Genomic DNA, 17,723 nt, shown 5'->3' on the forward strand with positions numbered 1-17,723 from the left:
GAAAACATTAATTTCTGTTGTTACAGATATTAACAATGTTGGGTCGCTTCCCACAGCCAGTGTTAATTTTTTCAGTCTTGTATCTACTACTTGAGCTGATAATTTTCTGGTATTTCATCAGAAATGAGATCCTATCTATACTCAAAAGCGGGTGTTAACATCAATGAGATCTGTTGGGGTAAGAATAATACAGAAGCATGAGGACTTAAGAGTTTGGATTTGTGTAAAAAATTACAAAATAAAAATTTCTGTGGAAATCTCTACTCCTAATGTGTGTTGTACCATATTATTAAAAACTCAAGCTTACACTGAAGTTGATGCAACATAGAAAAGAAGATTATATGGACATAATAAAAAACCTACTGCTATAGTAACACAAAATCTTTACCATGGATAAACACAGAAATTTCTGTATTAAAGATTTATCTCCCCTATTCAATTCAAATATACCTTCTGTTTTTAGAAGACTTTTGAGTGTTTTCATCAGTTTGGTTTTAGCATGTGCAAACAAATACATTACTTACTGCTGCTCTTATCTAGCCAGGTTAAGGGTTGTGATGATCCATTTCTCATCCAAGAAACAGGAATAATCCAGGTGTTACTTAACAAAAAAAAAGGTTATGATTAAAGTTCTTATACTTAAAAATCCCCCTTAGCTGATGCTAAACTACAGTGCAGATTAGTTCTGTCTTGCAAGAATATCCATCTACCTTCTCTCTGATGCATGCAACCTCATCAGATAATGGTATTTCTGTTGGATCAGCATTTATCTTCTCCAAAACGGAGTTTTAGCATGGCTTTAAAAAGGCACTCATATCAAGAATATTGTTCAGTGCTAGGTGTTTAAACACCATTGTCTCTCTGTGCTGTCTTTCCTTCTCCAGGCAGTAATTTTATCCTCGTCACTTATTACACTTAACCCTGCTTCTGGAGAACTTAAAGCTACTTTTCAGAAGGGCATCTACTGAAAAAAGGTCTCAGGTAATACAACTGTAATTACAACTGTAATTCTGACAACTGTAATTTCTTTTCTGAGGGAATGTAAAACTCCTTTCTGGTAAAAGAGATGAAAGCTTCAAACACCTGAAAAATTCTGTAATACATGTCCTGGGCTTTCTTACATTCACATGGTAATTTGTGCTTGCTAACTGTAAAGGACTTCACATTTGTAACTCGGAATTCCTTATCTGAGCTAAGCAAGAATATCGAATGGCTTAATGTTTTGCAATTCCTTGGAAGCAAAGGACCCTGTGGCTCTTGTCAAAATTCCTTTTGCCTGTTTGTATTACCAGCAGTAACTTCTAAGAAAAAAACTGCTTTGGATTTTGCTCTCCTTTACACTTCTTCCACACATGGCAACTCATCTCATGGGCTCCATCTATGCACCCCAAAACTCATGTCAACTGCTCCTTCATGAATTTTCAAACCCTAGCCAGGAGTTTCCAAAGTGGGTGACAAAAGGCAGCTACTTCTATCACCATTTTCAGGCATCTGAGTAAGCAGCACAGTTTTCAAAAGCCCCAGGCACTCAGCAATGCTTGCTGACAATAACTTAAAACTGTTGTTCAGGTATCAGCAGTCTCTGAGAAAGGGGTCATTTATTTATTTAAATACAGCCCTCTTTTCCTTGCCAGGCAGAAGAGACTGGAAATATGTGCACTGGAAAGAAGCTAAGCATGGTTCATCCAGGTCCCCAGTCTGTAGACCTGAGGGATGAGAAAAGACGAAAACACCAGGCAAAAATCCTCCCTGCGACACACTCATCGCCGAAGTCTGTCTTTATTCTTATGTGGCTGGAAAAGTCACTATTCCAGAGGAAAGCAATTTTTTGGCAAAACAAGCAGAGTTTGCAGAACAATTGCAAAGTCCAGTCTCAAACAGATTTTACTTGACTGTTCATAACAAGAAAAAAACCACAAGTTAAAAAATCAGATGGTCAAAATATGTTGTCATAACTGAAGAGCTTCCTGTAAAAAGCAGGGTATAAACATACAATAAAACCACAAGCTAAACATACTTGTAAGAATCAGTATTCTTTCTATTCTTTTTATTAAAAAATTGTTCCTGTCTGATTGTTCCAGTAGTTAGATTTAAAGTTAAAACTGGAAACCCATTTTGGCATGTCCAGGAATCCATTATTTGCTTTACAGATGCTGGCAACTGAACTTCATCCTGTCCATCTACGACCTGCAAGAGAAAGAGGAATTAGAAATATTTATGATGAACAGGTACTTACTGATATTGCTTCAGTGAATCTCTGGGAGCTATTCTAACACAGTAGAGAAAAAATCTGCTTAGCAGCTTGCTGGTCTTTGACTCATGCAAGAAATCAATGTACCTAAAGTCCAAAAAATGTTATTGACATTATAATAAAGACGTAATACAGGCATAAGCCTTTCTCAGGAATTATGAAATACTGAGATGACATTTCTCATTCTAAAGCCTGACTGCTAAATTTTCCCTTTTTAGTGTTAATGTACTTACACATCTCTATGGCTATGACAGACTTGATGCATTAATTTCATTCAAATAAAACTGATGGAACACAAAGATTTTTAAGTGACCTAATAAACAAACTGAATTAGTGAAGACAAATTGAAAAACATTAAGCTGGAGTCTCAACCAGTGTGAATTGGTACAGTCTTCACTGGCTTAAAACATGTGACAACCTTGCATATCTGAAATTCTAGCACTCCCATTCTTAAGACAGAGTCTGCAACACAACAGAAGCCTTCTTTAGAGGACCAGGAAGGTGGATTTTTAAAAAAAAAATAAACCTAATATTAGCATCTGTTTCCTTAGTCAGATTTCTGCCAAAACCACTGAAGGATGAAATGCTGAGCTACTGCCCTGGATATAGACTTTGCTGGATCTGTGACATACCAGCATCTTTGATCATCAAGCCCGAGGCATCACACACTCTGATCTGGCAAAACTTAAGTTCCAGAACAATAGGCTGTGCAATTTCATGTAGGCTTATGTAATAACCACGAAACCCAAAACTTTGCCTGGTCCTGATTTCCCATCTCATCTCTCTACTCCTTGTACTTAGTTCTACGGATCTCAGGTGCAGCAAAGTAGGCAAATAAACACTTGAGAAGACATTAGCTGAGAAAACCAGTAAAGCAAATTTTATGCAGGAGAAAGACTGTGCTACACATAGCCACATTCCAGTGCAGTCTTCTACAAATAGTTTATGCCTTAAATTTGGACTGTGCCAAACACCAGAGAAAGAATACTAGAGACATAAAATGAGTACCATCTGGATGTGGGTCCAGAGATCATCTTGATTAGCATTTGAGAAGGAAAATTCTTTCAGATACGACTGTGTGGAAACAAAGAGAAGCATCAGAATTCATGAAGGTTCAATGCAACCACTAGCAAGGCAAACAATTTGTACAACTGACATTTTCAAGCTTATAAATCAAGATGAAGGGGTTGTTTTTTCAAACTTACAGTAAGCGCTCTGATGAACAACTTTTCAGTCAGGAAACCAGAAAGCATCCAGGTTATAGAAGCCCCCTGGAGTAGAAAAAAAAAAAAGTATGAGAAAAAATGAATTATTATTGCAATTACTGTTGCAATATTTTTTTCAGATATTCCAGAGATGCTAGTTGGTCTACACCCACACTTCATATTTCACAGAGGTTAAAAATATTTTCAGTACTTCCTTCAGAGCCAAGTAGATTTGCAACACCCAATAAATTCATGTGTGCCGCAGAAACACATTTTGAATGACAAAACAGTTTTGTTCAGCAGTTCCTCCCAAACCTACCTTGTACCATTAGTTTAGAATCTGCAAGAAACAGGAAGAATTTTCTATTCTTTTACCTTGCTATATGTGATGTTGTCAAACAGAGACATTAAAGAAAATGATCCTTTGATCTTATCTTCACTCTCTGACAGTGATCGAACTATTTCACTGTCTTCCCTTAAGACAGGTTGAACGACATGAACATAAAAGATTTTATCCTGCAAGAAGAAAACAAATCTAAGTGAGATGAACAATGAAGGTACTAATTCCCTGGAGAGAATGAGGATTATGGAAAAAGCACTATTATGGATCATTTGTCTACAAGTGAACTCTCCCACTCCCTAAATTTCTTATGAAGTACAAGGGACCATATACCTGATCCTAACATTTTCCACAGGCAACATCAGTGATCAGTGAAAATTTTACATCTTCGAAGTACTGTGGTCTTGGGCCTGACAGTCAGTTACAGTGTAATCCTCAGGCAAAAATAAGTCAACTATATTAAACAGCAAAGGAACATATCCTGAAAGCTGAAAGCCTGTATTTCATTTACTTCTGCCATGAGTATGGCAGCATTTTCCTCCTAAATTCCCTGTTTCTTCTGCTGCAACCCTGAGCAATAACCTAAATGAAGGTACCAAGGTTTAGCTATGAGGCATTTCTGCTTTCACCCAGTGAGAAATAGGGAGGGAAAATGGCTCCTCAGGAGTAAATGTCACCTACTATGGTCAACAGCTCAGAGAAGGGACTGGAGCGCCTCTCCTCTAAGAACCGGGTGAGAGAGCTGGAACTGCTCAGCCTGGGGATGAGAGGGCTCAGAGGGATCTCATCAGTGTATCTACCTGAAGGAAGGCTAAGCAGAGGACAAAACCAGGCTTTTCCAGTGGTGCCTAGTGACAGGATCAGAGGCAATGGGCACACACTGACACACAGGAGGTTCTCTCTGAACACCAGAAAACACATTGTCACTGTGAAGGTGACTGAGCATTTCCAGAGGTTGCCCTGAGAGGTTATGGAGCCTCCATCCTTGGAGACATTCAAAAGCTGTCTGGGCATAGTCTTGGGCAATTGGCACTTGTGTGGTGTTGCTTGTGTAGGGAGGCTGGACAAGGTGACCTCTAAATGTCCCTTCTAACCTCAGCCACTCTGTGACTCTGTGAACATTTATGACCCACAAAACTGCGCAAGAAAGACCTATATTCTCACACCTGTGTGATTAATTCTGCATTGCCAAGGCACATTACCTAACTGCAATATATCAAATAGAATTATTAACCAGTAATAACATTTACTTTATGGACACAAACAACAACTGCTGATTTTTAGACAGGAAAGCTGTTTAAATTACACTTTTCAGTGATATTAAAACACTGCATTGCAGACAATAAAGTGAGCTGTTGTAGAAGTTCAAAGCAGAAGGTAACCTCATCACATGACCTAGAAATCCTTCTGACAGAATTTGTTTGGCATGCCTTTATTAGTTTCCAATCAAGAGTGTAATTAAGTGCTTTGGTGAATGAGAAAAGGAAACTGACAAACAGTATTTCAACTTAGCCAAATAAAAAGCAGCCTGCAGTAACTGCAGTCACAGGTCTGCCCAGACTAAAGGCTCTTCCTTCCTTCAGAAGCTGATGGCACCATGTACAGACATTTAAGACTGCATGGGCAAGTGTACCTCATCTCATGGCTGCAATTAGCAGCTCATATCCATCTATCTCTGAGTTTAACAATGGATGGAGTCTTCTAATATGCTATGGGATTTACACTTATTCCCATTTGGGCAGAATGGGAAGGAATTTCACCCTGCTGTTGGATTAGCTATGTGCATTGTATTTGTCTTATCCACAACCAGACATTCAGGGACCCAGTGCGGTAAGCAGACTGAAAATGACCCAGCTTAATCTCTGCCTGGTAAAGATACCTGAGGACTGGGATAATTAGAAAAGAGTTTGGCAAGCGAGGAGGAAAACCATCAGCTAGAGCAGGACCCAGAAGAGAAATCTGAGTTTGCTACATGACAGATCTAGGGCAAAACACCAACTCCTTGCCACTGCAGAATCCCAGCTGCCCATCTGTCCTCTGCATCAGCTGTAGAGAGCTGGATATGATCATGGTCTCCCCACAGATGGAGGCCTACAAGTAAAGAATCAAGACCTATTGGTCGTTCTCACAGAAGTTATGTTTGTAATGGCACTGTTGAATTAACTTCCATCTCCTGCACCTTCCTTTCCTTTGTATATGATGGAACTTTGCTACTAAGTGTTAGTGCTTACCAGCGAAAGTTTCGGTTCAACAAAGGTAGCTCCCAGGTACTCAAAGTAAGATGCCAGGCCCTCATTAAGCCACAGATCATTCCACCAGCTCATTGTAACCAGATTTCCAAACCACTTAAATAGGAAGAAAAAATATCTCAAAATCTCATTGGAGTGCTGTTTTCACTTTTTTGCACACACATAGTACTGTTTTTAAACACACATACATAGGCTGAAGTAACTTTATTTAATGTCTACATGTAAATTGAATAAAATGCTGAATATTCCTTCAAATAGTGAAAATTCAGTAGAAAAACATGTACTTTAGAAAAAGTCAGAAGTTCAGGGCAGTTATTTTTAAATTGCTTAATCTACAATTTCATACCATGAGTGTCAATCTCAGTGCATTATGTCATTCTCTCAGAGTATTTAATTTTAAACACTTCTCAATATAACTTAAATATCTAAAATGTCATATCAGCCTATGATTAGAAGTAGGGCATTTATCAAGCAATTACAAAATCATCTTTGCACGTTCTCAACAAAGTGAAATTGTCAGAGGAATGACACACAACACTGGGGAAATAACCATTTCCAAAACCAGCAAATCCTTCTCCGGGCAAGTATAAAACTTCCAAAACAGCTGCTGTGTACTCATATCTGGCAGTTTTAAAAACCTGATCATTTCTGGATTTATATTGTATTTGCTAAATTTTATTTATTCAAAACTTGAACTACAACTTTTTTGTAAAATAGTTTAGTTAAGCACTGACATTTATTTCATTGGCCTGCACTAAAAATACTAAAAATACTTTTTCTTGCAGAAAAACAAATGCCTTTTACTGTAAGTACATGCACTGCCACTACAAAAGAATACGGATGAACTCCATTGAGTGTCTTACCAAAGTACTAAGTTTATTGTGTAGAGAGAGTACTGTCATCCCTACATCCCTAGCCTATCTTCTCACATGGCATTCAAGTACTGTGTAAGAAAAAGGTACCATTAAGAGTTTTGTATCAATGAATCCTGTACTATCAGTATGCTGTCTGTAATATGACAGAATCTACTTTTAACATTACTTTATCAGCAGAACATATGCTCAAATAGGCTTTTAGTGCTCTAGTGCTCACACCCTCTACTGTTAAGTGATTATTTTGCTTCTACCAATCAGTAACTGCATCATCAGCAACCACAATGAAACAATGTCATAGGCAAATAAATGTACAGAATTTTTTACCACATGCCTGGTGTCCTAATTCATGTGACACAACTAAGGCAATCATTGCCTTCCTGCTTGTGAATTCATCACTTGGGAGGTTCATCAATGATGCTTCTTGGAAAATCATTAGCCCCCAGTTTTCCATACCACCTGCTCCAAAATCAGGCAGTGCAACCAGATCTAAATTGATTCAAACAGACAAAAATTTTTAAAAAGGTATCTTAAATATTTTCATAAATAAAATGCTCACATGATTTTAATGCTCACACTGGCTCAGCACCCCGTTGAAGGAAACTACATTGTAGTGGTTCTTTGTGGTACTACAGCAACACTTGGAAATGGTCACTGAAATTTCTTCTTGTCATGCTTTTCACCTATGATGCCATTCTTTCAGGAAGCCTCATAATAAACTCCCTCAAAGCCCAGATCTGTACTGTATCTTCCACATACAAATGTTCAGAATGAAAATTAACATTAGAAGAGAATATATTCACTGCTGGCTATCAGAAATCTTTCTCTGTGAGTTTCTCCTGTGTTACCTTTTTCTTCAGCATAGCAACTGATAAAAAAGAAGCTATGCTCTTTCAGCTGTGTGAGTTCTTTTCCACTCTTGTTTGAAAGGCTCCTTAGAAACATCTCTTTATTTACACAGTAAGACTGTCACCTCTGTACTGCCCTTCTGCCTTATGCACAGAGATTAGCTTCCAGTTCAAATGTGAGAGCTGGACAAAACATCATGGTCTCAAGGAAAGGTATGCTGTTTAAAGTCAGCAGCAAAGATCAAAATTTGGAAAAGGTATACAGAACATTTATAAGCAGACACAAGCTTGTATTCCAAAGCAGCTGACCACAAGAAAGCTGCAGTCCAAAAACCAGGCAATTAATGCAAACATGGTGCTGAATCCCATCACAGGCAGGCTGCATCTCAGCTGGGATTATTGCCTTGAGTTTACAGTAAAGGTATTTTGCTTTTGGTGAGGCAGCCCTTATCCAGCCTTGGGGCAAGAGACCTCACTTACAACTGCATTTAGATAAGGTGTAGACAAACCCTTAACAATCCCTGGGTTTAAATCTTTTTATTCTTAATTTCACATTTCGAGTTTGCAATAGAAATCCCTAGCATTTACAAGGAGGCACTCTTGGTTGGTCTAATCTATTTTTTAAGCAAAACTTCAAATAAAGATGCTGGGAAATCTGGGGGATATTGCATGGCATTACAATGGGGATTGTAATGGTATTACAGCCCTCTCTGAAACTGAAATCCTACCTAACAGGAATTCTACAATACCATTCCTCTACTTCAATTGTGTAATAGTTTCATATTATTAATGTATTGACATTGCTGCTAAATAGAAGAACACAAGCATGAAACAGAATAATCTAGCTTGTAAAATCATTAAGACAGCAAAATTTAAAGAGTGAAGACTGCATCTATTGCATTTTCTGAAAGAAGTGTAGTGAGTAATTCTGCAAGTTATTTGAAATATACTGGGAGATAATAAATTTACACAGATTAACATTTATTTCTTTAAAGTGCCAAAATACAGATTTGACAAATCAACAAACTGAAGGAAATTCCTTTCCCCCAGTCCTGCAATCTGCTAAAATCATTGGCTGGTCCAAAGTCCATTCTAAACAAGAACTGCTTTCTGTGTTCTCAATGTTCTACCCATTTTCCTGTAATATTCATGATGAAACTCTTGGGAATCCAAATACAAGTAGCAAACAAACTGTACAGTGAAACTACATGGTGGCATCCTTTTTCTTGACCGAAGTTTAACTGAACCAACTTACCTAATGTCCATTTTAAGTAGAAACAATGTTCTTCTGCAGGGTAATCCTCCCGGCTTTTCTGGGGAGGAATGTGCAGGAACATACACCAAACTCACAGGTAAGACAAGAACATACTGAAGAAAGCAAGGAATGCCTTGCAGGGACACAGGCTACAGGCGGCATGGATTTATGAGAAGGACATGGGACTACAACATCCTTGTGTGTTATGGTCTATGCATCCCAAAAACAACCACGTGACTGAACTACTCCTTTCTATGCACTTTGTTGTCCCATCAGCCCCTTTATTAGGAAAATATTATTTAAAAGAATGAGTGGAATGTGAAGATAAGAGTGCTGCATTACAGGTTGATAGAAGCCATGAAACAGAAAAGAGAATTCAAAGTGATTTAAAGTTTAGGGGTTTTTCTCCATGAGTGTGGTAAGCTATAAAAGGAGAATACTGCAAAAAACCCCATGGTTTCTGTGAACCATCAGCAGCCATTTCTGATCCATTTCAGAAAATAAGTCATCTCACCTGTCTTTGGCAGAGGGTAGCTGATATTAAGTACGTCTTCCAGAAATGAAAATATTGGGCCCGTGATATTTAAAGCGTAGTCTACATACCCATTTTTAACTGCCTCTTTCCGAGCCCAAATACGTATCTGCAATAAAACAATGAAGAGTTACTTTAAACAACCCTCACATTTTCATTTTCTTTGCTTCTCTTCTGTGAATCATTGTTGGAAAAATGCTATCTGTCCACACCAGGCCATGCAATGAAGCTTTTAATTTTACAAAATCCAACTCAAGTTTTACTGGACCTGAAAAAATATGGCACAGACCCTGATCCTGCTAAAATCTAGGAGAGTTCCAGTACTTCAAAAGGACAAAGATTTGAATACAACTATACATTGCAAGAACAAATGAACTCATAGATTTATTTTCTTAAGTGGAAAATGCTATAAAACTGTTTAAAATTACACATCTTAAACCAGTGTATTTCAGTGACTGTGTCTGGGTGGCAAGCTTTCCTTTAGCCCACCTGAAGAGAGAGAGATAGATGTCCAGAGAGCTTTTGCAGTCCCAACATGCACATCTCTCCTCCTGAACTTTCTCCTAGACCACTGGCCTCCTCTTTGCTGGAGAGAGCAGATGACATCTGAGCCGATGACATCCATACCTCTGAGTAATGATGCCCGCAGCAGCAAGAAATCCTTCCCCTCCTGTGCCCACTGACTTTGTCACAGTACTGAAAAAGTACCATGGCTTGCTTTCCCAGAAGTGATGGAGTAGCCTGAGGAATGGTTTATGTCTCCATCATGTATCTCTGAACAAGAGACACCTTGCCGTGTGCCCAGCAGCTCAAAACCTCGCATTTCTTGCCTCTAAATGCCATGCATGATCTCACAAGAAGCTTCACAGCCAAACCCTAAGAGCATAGCTGGGAAGCATAAAGATTTAATTCACAATGGAAAAAGTAATTAAGCATATTCAGTCAACAGAGTATCCTTAATCTCTGAGGCTCTCTTTTCAGCCAAGGCTTCTGAGGAGATTCAAAGACCAGACAACTTCATTTTGCAAAACCTAAACATGGCTAGCATCTTAAAATCCTATTCCTAGTACGAGCTTTGAGTGCTTCAGGTTACCAGAAACATCAAAACAGGCACAATAAACATGCTCACACAAATACTCTGCAGGCATAAACTGAGCATCTCTGTCCAACACCACAGGGTGAAATACCCTCTTGACTCAATCTTACAGAACACAGGCAGCACCTTTTCCTTCTGAAAAACAGCTCATTTGAATGCTCTACCAACTCCAAGAACAAGGCCTAAGGAAAAGCCACCACAGTCATAGCTGTAAGTATCCAACAAGCTCAACACCTGAGGTGGCAGGTCTGACATACCACATCCAATACTCCCTTTAAAAAAGAACCAAAACTGTGCTTCTTAGATGACCTCTGCACTGTCCACTTATATTGTCCCACCTTTCCCCAGTAGGATGAGAATGAACTTGTAGGAGCTTGGGTGGTTCGGACAGTCGGGACGGACGGAGACGAGAGATCTCTGAAGTCAGATCTTGGAACATGCGGTTTATTGCAAAGGGCGTGGGTACAGGGGCACTGCTTAGAGCTGCCAGACTCAGCTCGGAGCAGGCCCAGGAGAGCAAGAGAGTAAGCGGGTAAGTAAAGAGAGAGAGAGAGAGGAATGAGAGTGAAGAAGAAGTGAGAGAGAGTGTAGTAAGAGTGACTGAGTGTAGTAAGAGTTAGTAGTGATGAAGTCCTGGTTACAATACAATAAATCATCTTCTGTACTGAATATTCTAATTGTCACTAACCAATCTAATACAAGATACAAATCCTATAGCATTTACATACAGCCTATAAGAGTTCTTATATTACCATAGAGTGTTACATCTTAACTTCTAAGAACTACTCTTTGGACCCCTTCTGCTGAGCTAGTAGGGTCTGCTCTGACCCTTGGACCTGTTTGCAAGCAGAGGGTATTGTTCCATCAAGAGGGGATTATCTTCAGTGGCCATACCATTGTTTTCTAGTTGTTCAGTAACTAAGACTTGGTATTTCAAAAGTGGCTTTCATTTCGATGTCGCCTGTAGTTTTCATATTCCCAAAATCTTTTGTCAGGCAATCATATTTATAAGGCTTTCCTGTTTCATCTTCCCCAACATCTCCCCCATTCTGATGAACAATTAAGATATTAGACATAGTCCTACTCGTTATTTTTTGCACACACTGAAGTATACAAGGTACTGCTACTAAAACTATAATTATTACTACTAGAATAATCAAGCCTATTTTACAGAGTTCCCTTAGCCAGGGTGCAAAGCTCCAACCATCAAACAAACTGTCTAGCCAAGACGGGTCAGCTGTTGTAATTTGGTTAGCCAGGTCCCTTAGGTTTTGTAACTGTTTGTGAATGGAAACAGAATGATCGGATAAGTTCATACAGCATAATCCTTCAAAATCTTCACAGCCATGCCCATGTGCTAATAAAAGATATCAATATAAGTTTGGTGTCTATGGCTGGGAGTTGGAGAAATGTGATGATTATCATGAACTAACCATGAAGTGCTCTCATTTAATAAGGAGATAAAGTAAATGCTATCTTGAGTAGCTTTATGCTTGAACTTACTATTTATTTTGGACAAACTTGATACATCTTTTCCCTGTTGACTTTGAGCAAAAGAAAGTGAAGCAACTGCTGCAAATGCAGTACATTTTTTTTTACAGCTTCTCTTAACAAGCTCTGGCCAACATATTGTAAGAGCAAAACTGAATACTCACAGATGAAGAAATTTCAAACACAAAACAGTCACTTTTGGAGGCTAAAGAATGTGCGCATTGTGGAATAGAAGGCTAATATACTAGTATACAAAATGTTTGGAGCAGTGTTACTCCTACTGATGTCACCATGCTGCTCCTCAAAGGACCTTGAGGAACAAGGCACTGAACATCAGTGGTTTGTCACAGCAGTGGAAATGGGTATTTTTTCCAACTAAGATGCCTAAGAACGTAAGAAGACCATGAATTACAACCAGTACTTTTTGCAGAGTAGTTGCTCCTAAATTTTAACATACATAGCCCATACTTGTGCAGTTGTATGGAATGAACAGGACAAGACAATAAACTAATTATCCCAAAGGAAAGCTTTCTGCAGAATATCTGTGGGACAAACATTAGCAGTATTGTCACATAAGCAGAGAGTCTGGGAATGGAAAGCACAGTTAATGTCTGTGATGTCCTCAAAGCACATGATGCACCACAGGGCCAACTTCTGTTGTAGATTTCTGTAATATGTTATGCAGCCTTATATCTACCTCATTTCCCCGCTCGGTTCTGGTGACATAATCGAAATCACAAATCACGAAAGCAGTCAAGTAAGTTGACATTTTCAGTGAAGTGTTAAACGTGGTAACTGTCCACAGACTTCCGTTTTCATCCTTCACTTCAGATACATCTAGAAAAAAGTCAAAGAAATATTCAAACCAAAGCTCTTCCATAATAAACAAGGAATTTTGTGTTTCCTGCATGTCAGGGTTTTTTTTTTAACTCCTTTCTTCAATATGGTGTATTCCTGCACTAACTCATATGTTTGTGGTAGAAGGAAAGCAGCCAGACTTGCTGCTACTGACAGGTGTCAGAGTTGTGACCTTCCATGCAAACAGCAAAAATCCATTCCTGAGCTTCTTAATTGAAGTGTTGGAAGGATACCAAACTCCATCAGTTTTAAGTTGTGGGCAAGCTGAGGACAATTTATCCCATGCTACTTATCTAAACAACAATTCTACCTATCTCATACAACCCATTAGGATTCAAATATTGGTCATGTCTGCCTAAGAATTATTAAATACTTAATCAGATACCTTCCTTCTAAGTAAGGAGGACATAGGCAAGATACTTTGGGGTAGAAAATGCTTCCAGTGATTCTCACAGAGATCCCACCTATTATAATTCCCAAGTTACTTAGTTTCCATGAAAATCCCATAAAACTTAGTTTTATGGCTGAAAATTACTCAGTTGAAAAATAAAGATTCATGGTATTGAACTGCAAAAAAAAGTGTTTTTAAGAAGGAGGCAAGAGACCCAATGGATTTCTCTAGGAATACTAATCTGGAATATTTGTTTGGAATTTTATACCCCATAGACATTTCACATGACATCCCAGCAAGGGACAGAAGGAGCATCTCCAGAGCCTTATAGTCCTCTTGTTCTTATTCTACACAAACACAGGAGGCTGGAATGTCTCTGCCTGGCAAAACAATTTTTTGTTTGTTGTAAATATTGTAACATCTATTGAGAATTAAAGGAATGCCTTGATATCACCAATACAGGCTTTGCATTCCTGGGGCTGCCATTTTGCTTTAAAATGATGTCACACAGTAAGACAGACACACTAACTAAGCAGTAAATACCAGAAATCAAACCCTGTGCAGCCTCCAGCAGGCAGAGGAGAGCACATTACAGCTGATAAAATTGTCCAACAGAATGGCTGCCATCAGAGACACAGTAATTATAAGTAACAGTGTCCAAATTTTTAAGTTCATAGACACAGATTTTCTGTGCCTTTTGAAGACATTAGCAAAGGGACAACAGAGCACTTCTTAGAATGATATAATCTTCTCATATGAATTGCACCCTTTTTAGAAGTTATGTAGGGGTAAAAAAACCCATACATCAACTTGTTGTTTACCTACCAATAGCAGGCATGTTGGAAAGAGACACATAGCTTGGGTCATGGACAATTCTGATATTAAACGTGGCCTTCATGGCAGGTTCATCAAAACATGGGTAAACTCTCCTGGCATACGTTGGTTCCATTTGGGAGGCAATGAGCATACTGTAATAAAAATGCAAATAAGATTAATTCAGCATGCTACATCTGATCAAAATCCATATATAACACCTAGAGACATCAAATTAGAAAAAGCAGCAAGTGAAGCATGTAGATATGCAGATTCAGAAAATATCTGGCTATTATTTAAAGTCATGACTAAATCCCCATACCCAATAGCCAGTTCAGTTTGGATGCTTGTAGAGAAAAGCAGTCTTTTTTAATTGCATCTTGTTGTTTTTTTTTTTCTCACAGGCCTTTTCTAGCTATCTTATTTTTAAATTTTTGAGCATTTCTACTTTGTTCACTAAAACAAGTTGACTAAAGTTTTGTATACAGCAGGCTGTATCTCTTTACACCTGGTCTTCTCCCTAATGCATGCACTCTTATTAATTAATCATACATTTTAATAAAAAATTGTAATAACTGTTAGCTACCTGCATATTCACACACTCGCACACCTCTGTCAAATCCCATAGAGAAGTACCCCTGTGAATCCAGCACCAGTGCTGTCCCAGTGCACTGGCAAGCCCAGAGTAACATTCAAAAGGATCCTTTATGCCTTTATCCTCACTTGAGGCAGACCTCTGTGGCACACTGTGACGGATGCACTCCTCCTGTTTGAACCAAGTGAGCCTTGCTCCACTCAGATGCTCAGCAAGTAGGTCCAATCAAGGTTAATCCTACTGTGTGAGGCTGCCAGTGAGAATTCAGCAGCAAACCAAGACTGGAGAGTGGAATGGACTGGGAAGTGGTAGGAACTGCATTAATAGCAGAAAAAGTGACTACAAATCAATCACATAACACCGTAATATCCACAGCTATCAGTCTGTTGAGCTTTCCCTCCATAGCACCTGGCTGCAGGGCAGTGATCTCCCCTCAAGGAGGTACACCTCTTGAAGTTATCCTTGAGGCTATAAGGCCCCTTTCCTGGCATCAGATATGGATGAGCTGGTGACATTTTTTACATGCATGCAACATTTAAGATTTTTTATAGGAAACTTACTCAATAATCTTTGTATCCTATACCAACTTTAAGTGTAGAGCATTGACCACTAATCCATCTGCACTTATTCAATATTAAAATACTTACTTGTACTTAATACTTATTAACTGTTAAGTATTAAAAACCAAATTTACTGTTGGAGTGATCTCTGACTCTTCTCATTGAACACACACTTGCTGGAAGCAAAAGATAAATCACCGTGTCTTGTGGCAGGTGCCTCAACAGGCCGTACATCTGAGTGGTTCACATAAGGGCATCCGTACCAAGAATTAGAAAAAATACACACACAATGGTCCTCAAAGCTCCACACCTGTCAGTCAAGCAGTGCCAGCAGCTGGGCACACGAGAATGGCATCATCTCCTGCTTCAATCACCTCATAATACAGGGCAAATATTTTTCTGTTGTAGTTGAGGAGTTCCCCAACAGTGTTTTCACACCAGGGTCAGAAACGCTGATTCTTAGCACTGAGGCATCCCAAACAAGCAAGAAGAGATCAGGACAGTACCCATACACACAGCATGTAATGAGTCAGATCTGCACTACATTCTACTAATTGGTGCAGAAGCAACTGATAAAAACCAGAGCAAATATTGTGTTTGGTTACACTTTGGAATGCCTGTTCAGCCCTATCCAGTCAAGTATTTTATGCACAGGATGTGTGCAGAGTGGCTACCAAGCAAAATTCCAAAAGGATTTTGAAATACTGATGTGAACAGTGACATGCATAAAGCCTGCACTTCATAGTACAGGCTACAGAATCCTCTAACTCTGAAGCAGCATACATGAGCTCATTCGTAGCAGTGCAAGATCTCTGTGCAGAATGATGGACAACAGAACTCCTGCACTGTGTATGTTTGAGCCAGCAGTGCTGGAGAAGAAGAGCAAAAGTGATTTCTTTATCTTTCTGCCTACCCAGATCCTGGTATGGACTACCACAGCTACATGCAGAATACAGATTCACCATTTCAACAGGAAAGCCTTCAAACACTCAATGCTAGCGAAGTCTGAGCTTCTTCCCTTTTCACTTATTTTGCTCCTGCAAGCACTGCAGATACGGGCTGTCCTTTATCCATAACAAGTGCTCCCGTTTTTCAGCGTTTTCTTTTGTGTGTAAGACATGATCAGGCAGGTAGCACAAATTGTCAGCAACAGTAAAAACACATGCAGTCATCAATGGTCAAACTGATAACAAACAACGCCCGTGTTGGGTATGCAGTGAAGTTGGAGCTTTGGTTTATTCTTTTTCCATAGAGGTAAGGTTAAGACTTCTGCAAATAGTTGTCTCTCTGAACAGCTTTCCAACCCAGCACATGAGCACTGGGGTTAGCTAACCAAGAAATATGACCAAAAAAAAAAACCAAAAAAATTCCAGATGGAACAAACATTTCAGGGACTTCACTTCTCAAAGCTTGTCTTGCTCAGACTCCTCTGAAATGAGAGGCCTCTAGTAGTCCACGAGCAGAAATCACAAAAACCACTAAGGCTTCTAGCACATGTAAGAAATACAGGACTGCATAACCATAGATAGATGTCACATTGTCTACTACAGCTGCTAGTTTCAGTTAGGTGCTGAGGTCAGAAACCCTCTGCAGGAAAGTGACCTGAGGGTCTACTGAAGATTGGTATGAGTCACTTTAGAAAATTACAGAACAGTCTGCTGGTGATGAAAATTTCCTTGCAGAACAGTAACTGGCTTTGTACTGACAGCTGAAGGGCACTGAAAGTTTTCACATCACTCCTCATCTATGTAATCCATTAGAATACAACTTTTTCCATCATTAATACCTTGACAGACCTTACAAATTGCTCAAAACACATCTACTCCAAAAAAAGAATCCAAAACCCCTTAAGTGTTATTGGAACCCATCAGGTTAGGAAATGGTTGGTAAAGTGATGACCTAAATCTTAGTGAAGGAAAAATAACAAGATGCTATTGAATACCCTTGATTCAGAGAAAACCTTTTTTAAAGCAGGAAAAATATGCAAAATCACTCAATCATATCAGTAATGTGTGCAGGAACAAATAACCAAAACAATATATTACATCTGCACTCAGTGGATTTCCTTTGATTTATTCCATTGTCTAAATACCACTGCCATCTTTTTAACCAGACTGCAATCTCACATTTCATTAGTGCTTCATGATGATCTAAGAATGAAATGGAATATTTGTCATAAACCCTCTAAACAACTGGAAATTTAATTATACACAGGATTGGAGTGATTTTAAAACTTTTTTTCTTATTTTCTACTGTTGCAGCAAGGCTGATGACAGCCTTTTTTTTTTTCCAGACACTCTGGATTTTATACAGTCAGAATCAAAAAAAAGCATCTAATTCAGTGTTTCTTATGTTGCCTGATATCAA

General features: G+C 38.9%; 1 protein-coding gene and 1 long non-coding RNA gene across 2 annotated transcripts in view; one reads left to right on the forward strand and one right to left on the reverse strand.

Annotated features, from left to right (window-relative positions):
* The window catches only part of LVRN (laeverin), a 37,278-nt gene that overhangs the window by 16,833 nt on the left and 2,722 nt on the right, over positions 1–17,723 (reverse strand). The window contains exons 2-11 of the mRNA XM_032097173.1: positions 14,214–14,356; positions 12,837–12,976; positions 9,535–9,661; positions 7,252–7,406; positions 6,028–6,141; positions 3,832–3,972; positions 3,457–3,522; positions 3,260–3,325; positions 2,018–2,187; positions 525–601 (exon numbers count right to left, since the gene is read on the reverse strand). Of these exons, the coding sequence (XP_031953064.1) occupies positions 525–601; positions 2,018–2,187; positions 3,260–3,325; positions 3,457–3,522; positions 3,832–3,972; positions 6,028–6,141; positions 7,252–7,406; positions 9,535–9,661; positions 12,837–12,976; positions 14,214–14,356 (1,199 nt within the window). The remainder of the gene's footprint in view (positions 1–524; positions 602–2,017; positions 2,188–3,259; positions 3,326–3,456; positions 3,523–3,831; positions 3,973–6,027; positions 6,142–7,251; positions 7,407–9,534; positions 9,662–12,836; positions 12,977–14,213; positions 14,357–17,723) is intronic.
* Positions 767–2,016, forward strand: LOC116438342. Its single transcript, XR_004237684.1, has 2 exons — positions 767–981; positions 1,635–2,016. It is a non-coding gene; the product is annotated as an uncharacterized LOC116438342 (long non-coding RNA).

The sequence above is a fragment of the Corvus moneduloides genome, chromosome Z (assembly GCF_009650955.1).
Source record: "Corvus moneduloides isolate bCorMon1 chromosome Z, bCorMon1.pri, whole genome shotgun sequence".
Lineage (NCBI taxonomy): Eukaryota > Metazoa > Chordata > Aves > Passeriformes > Corvidae > Corvus > Corvus moneduloides.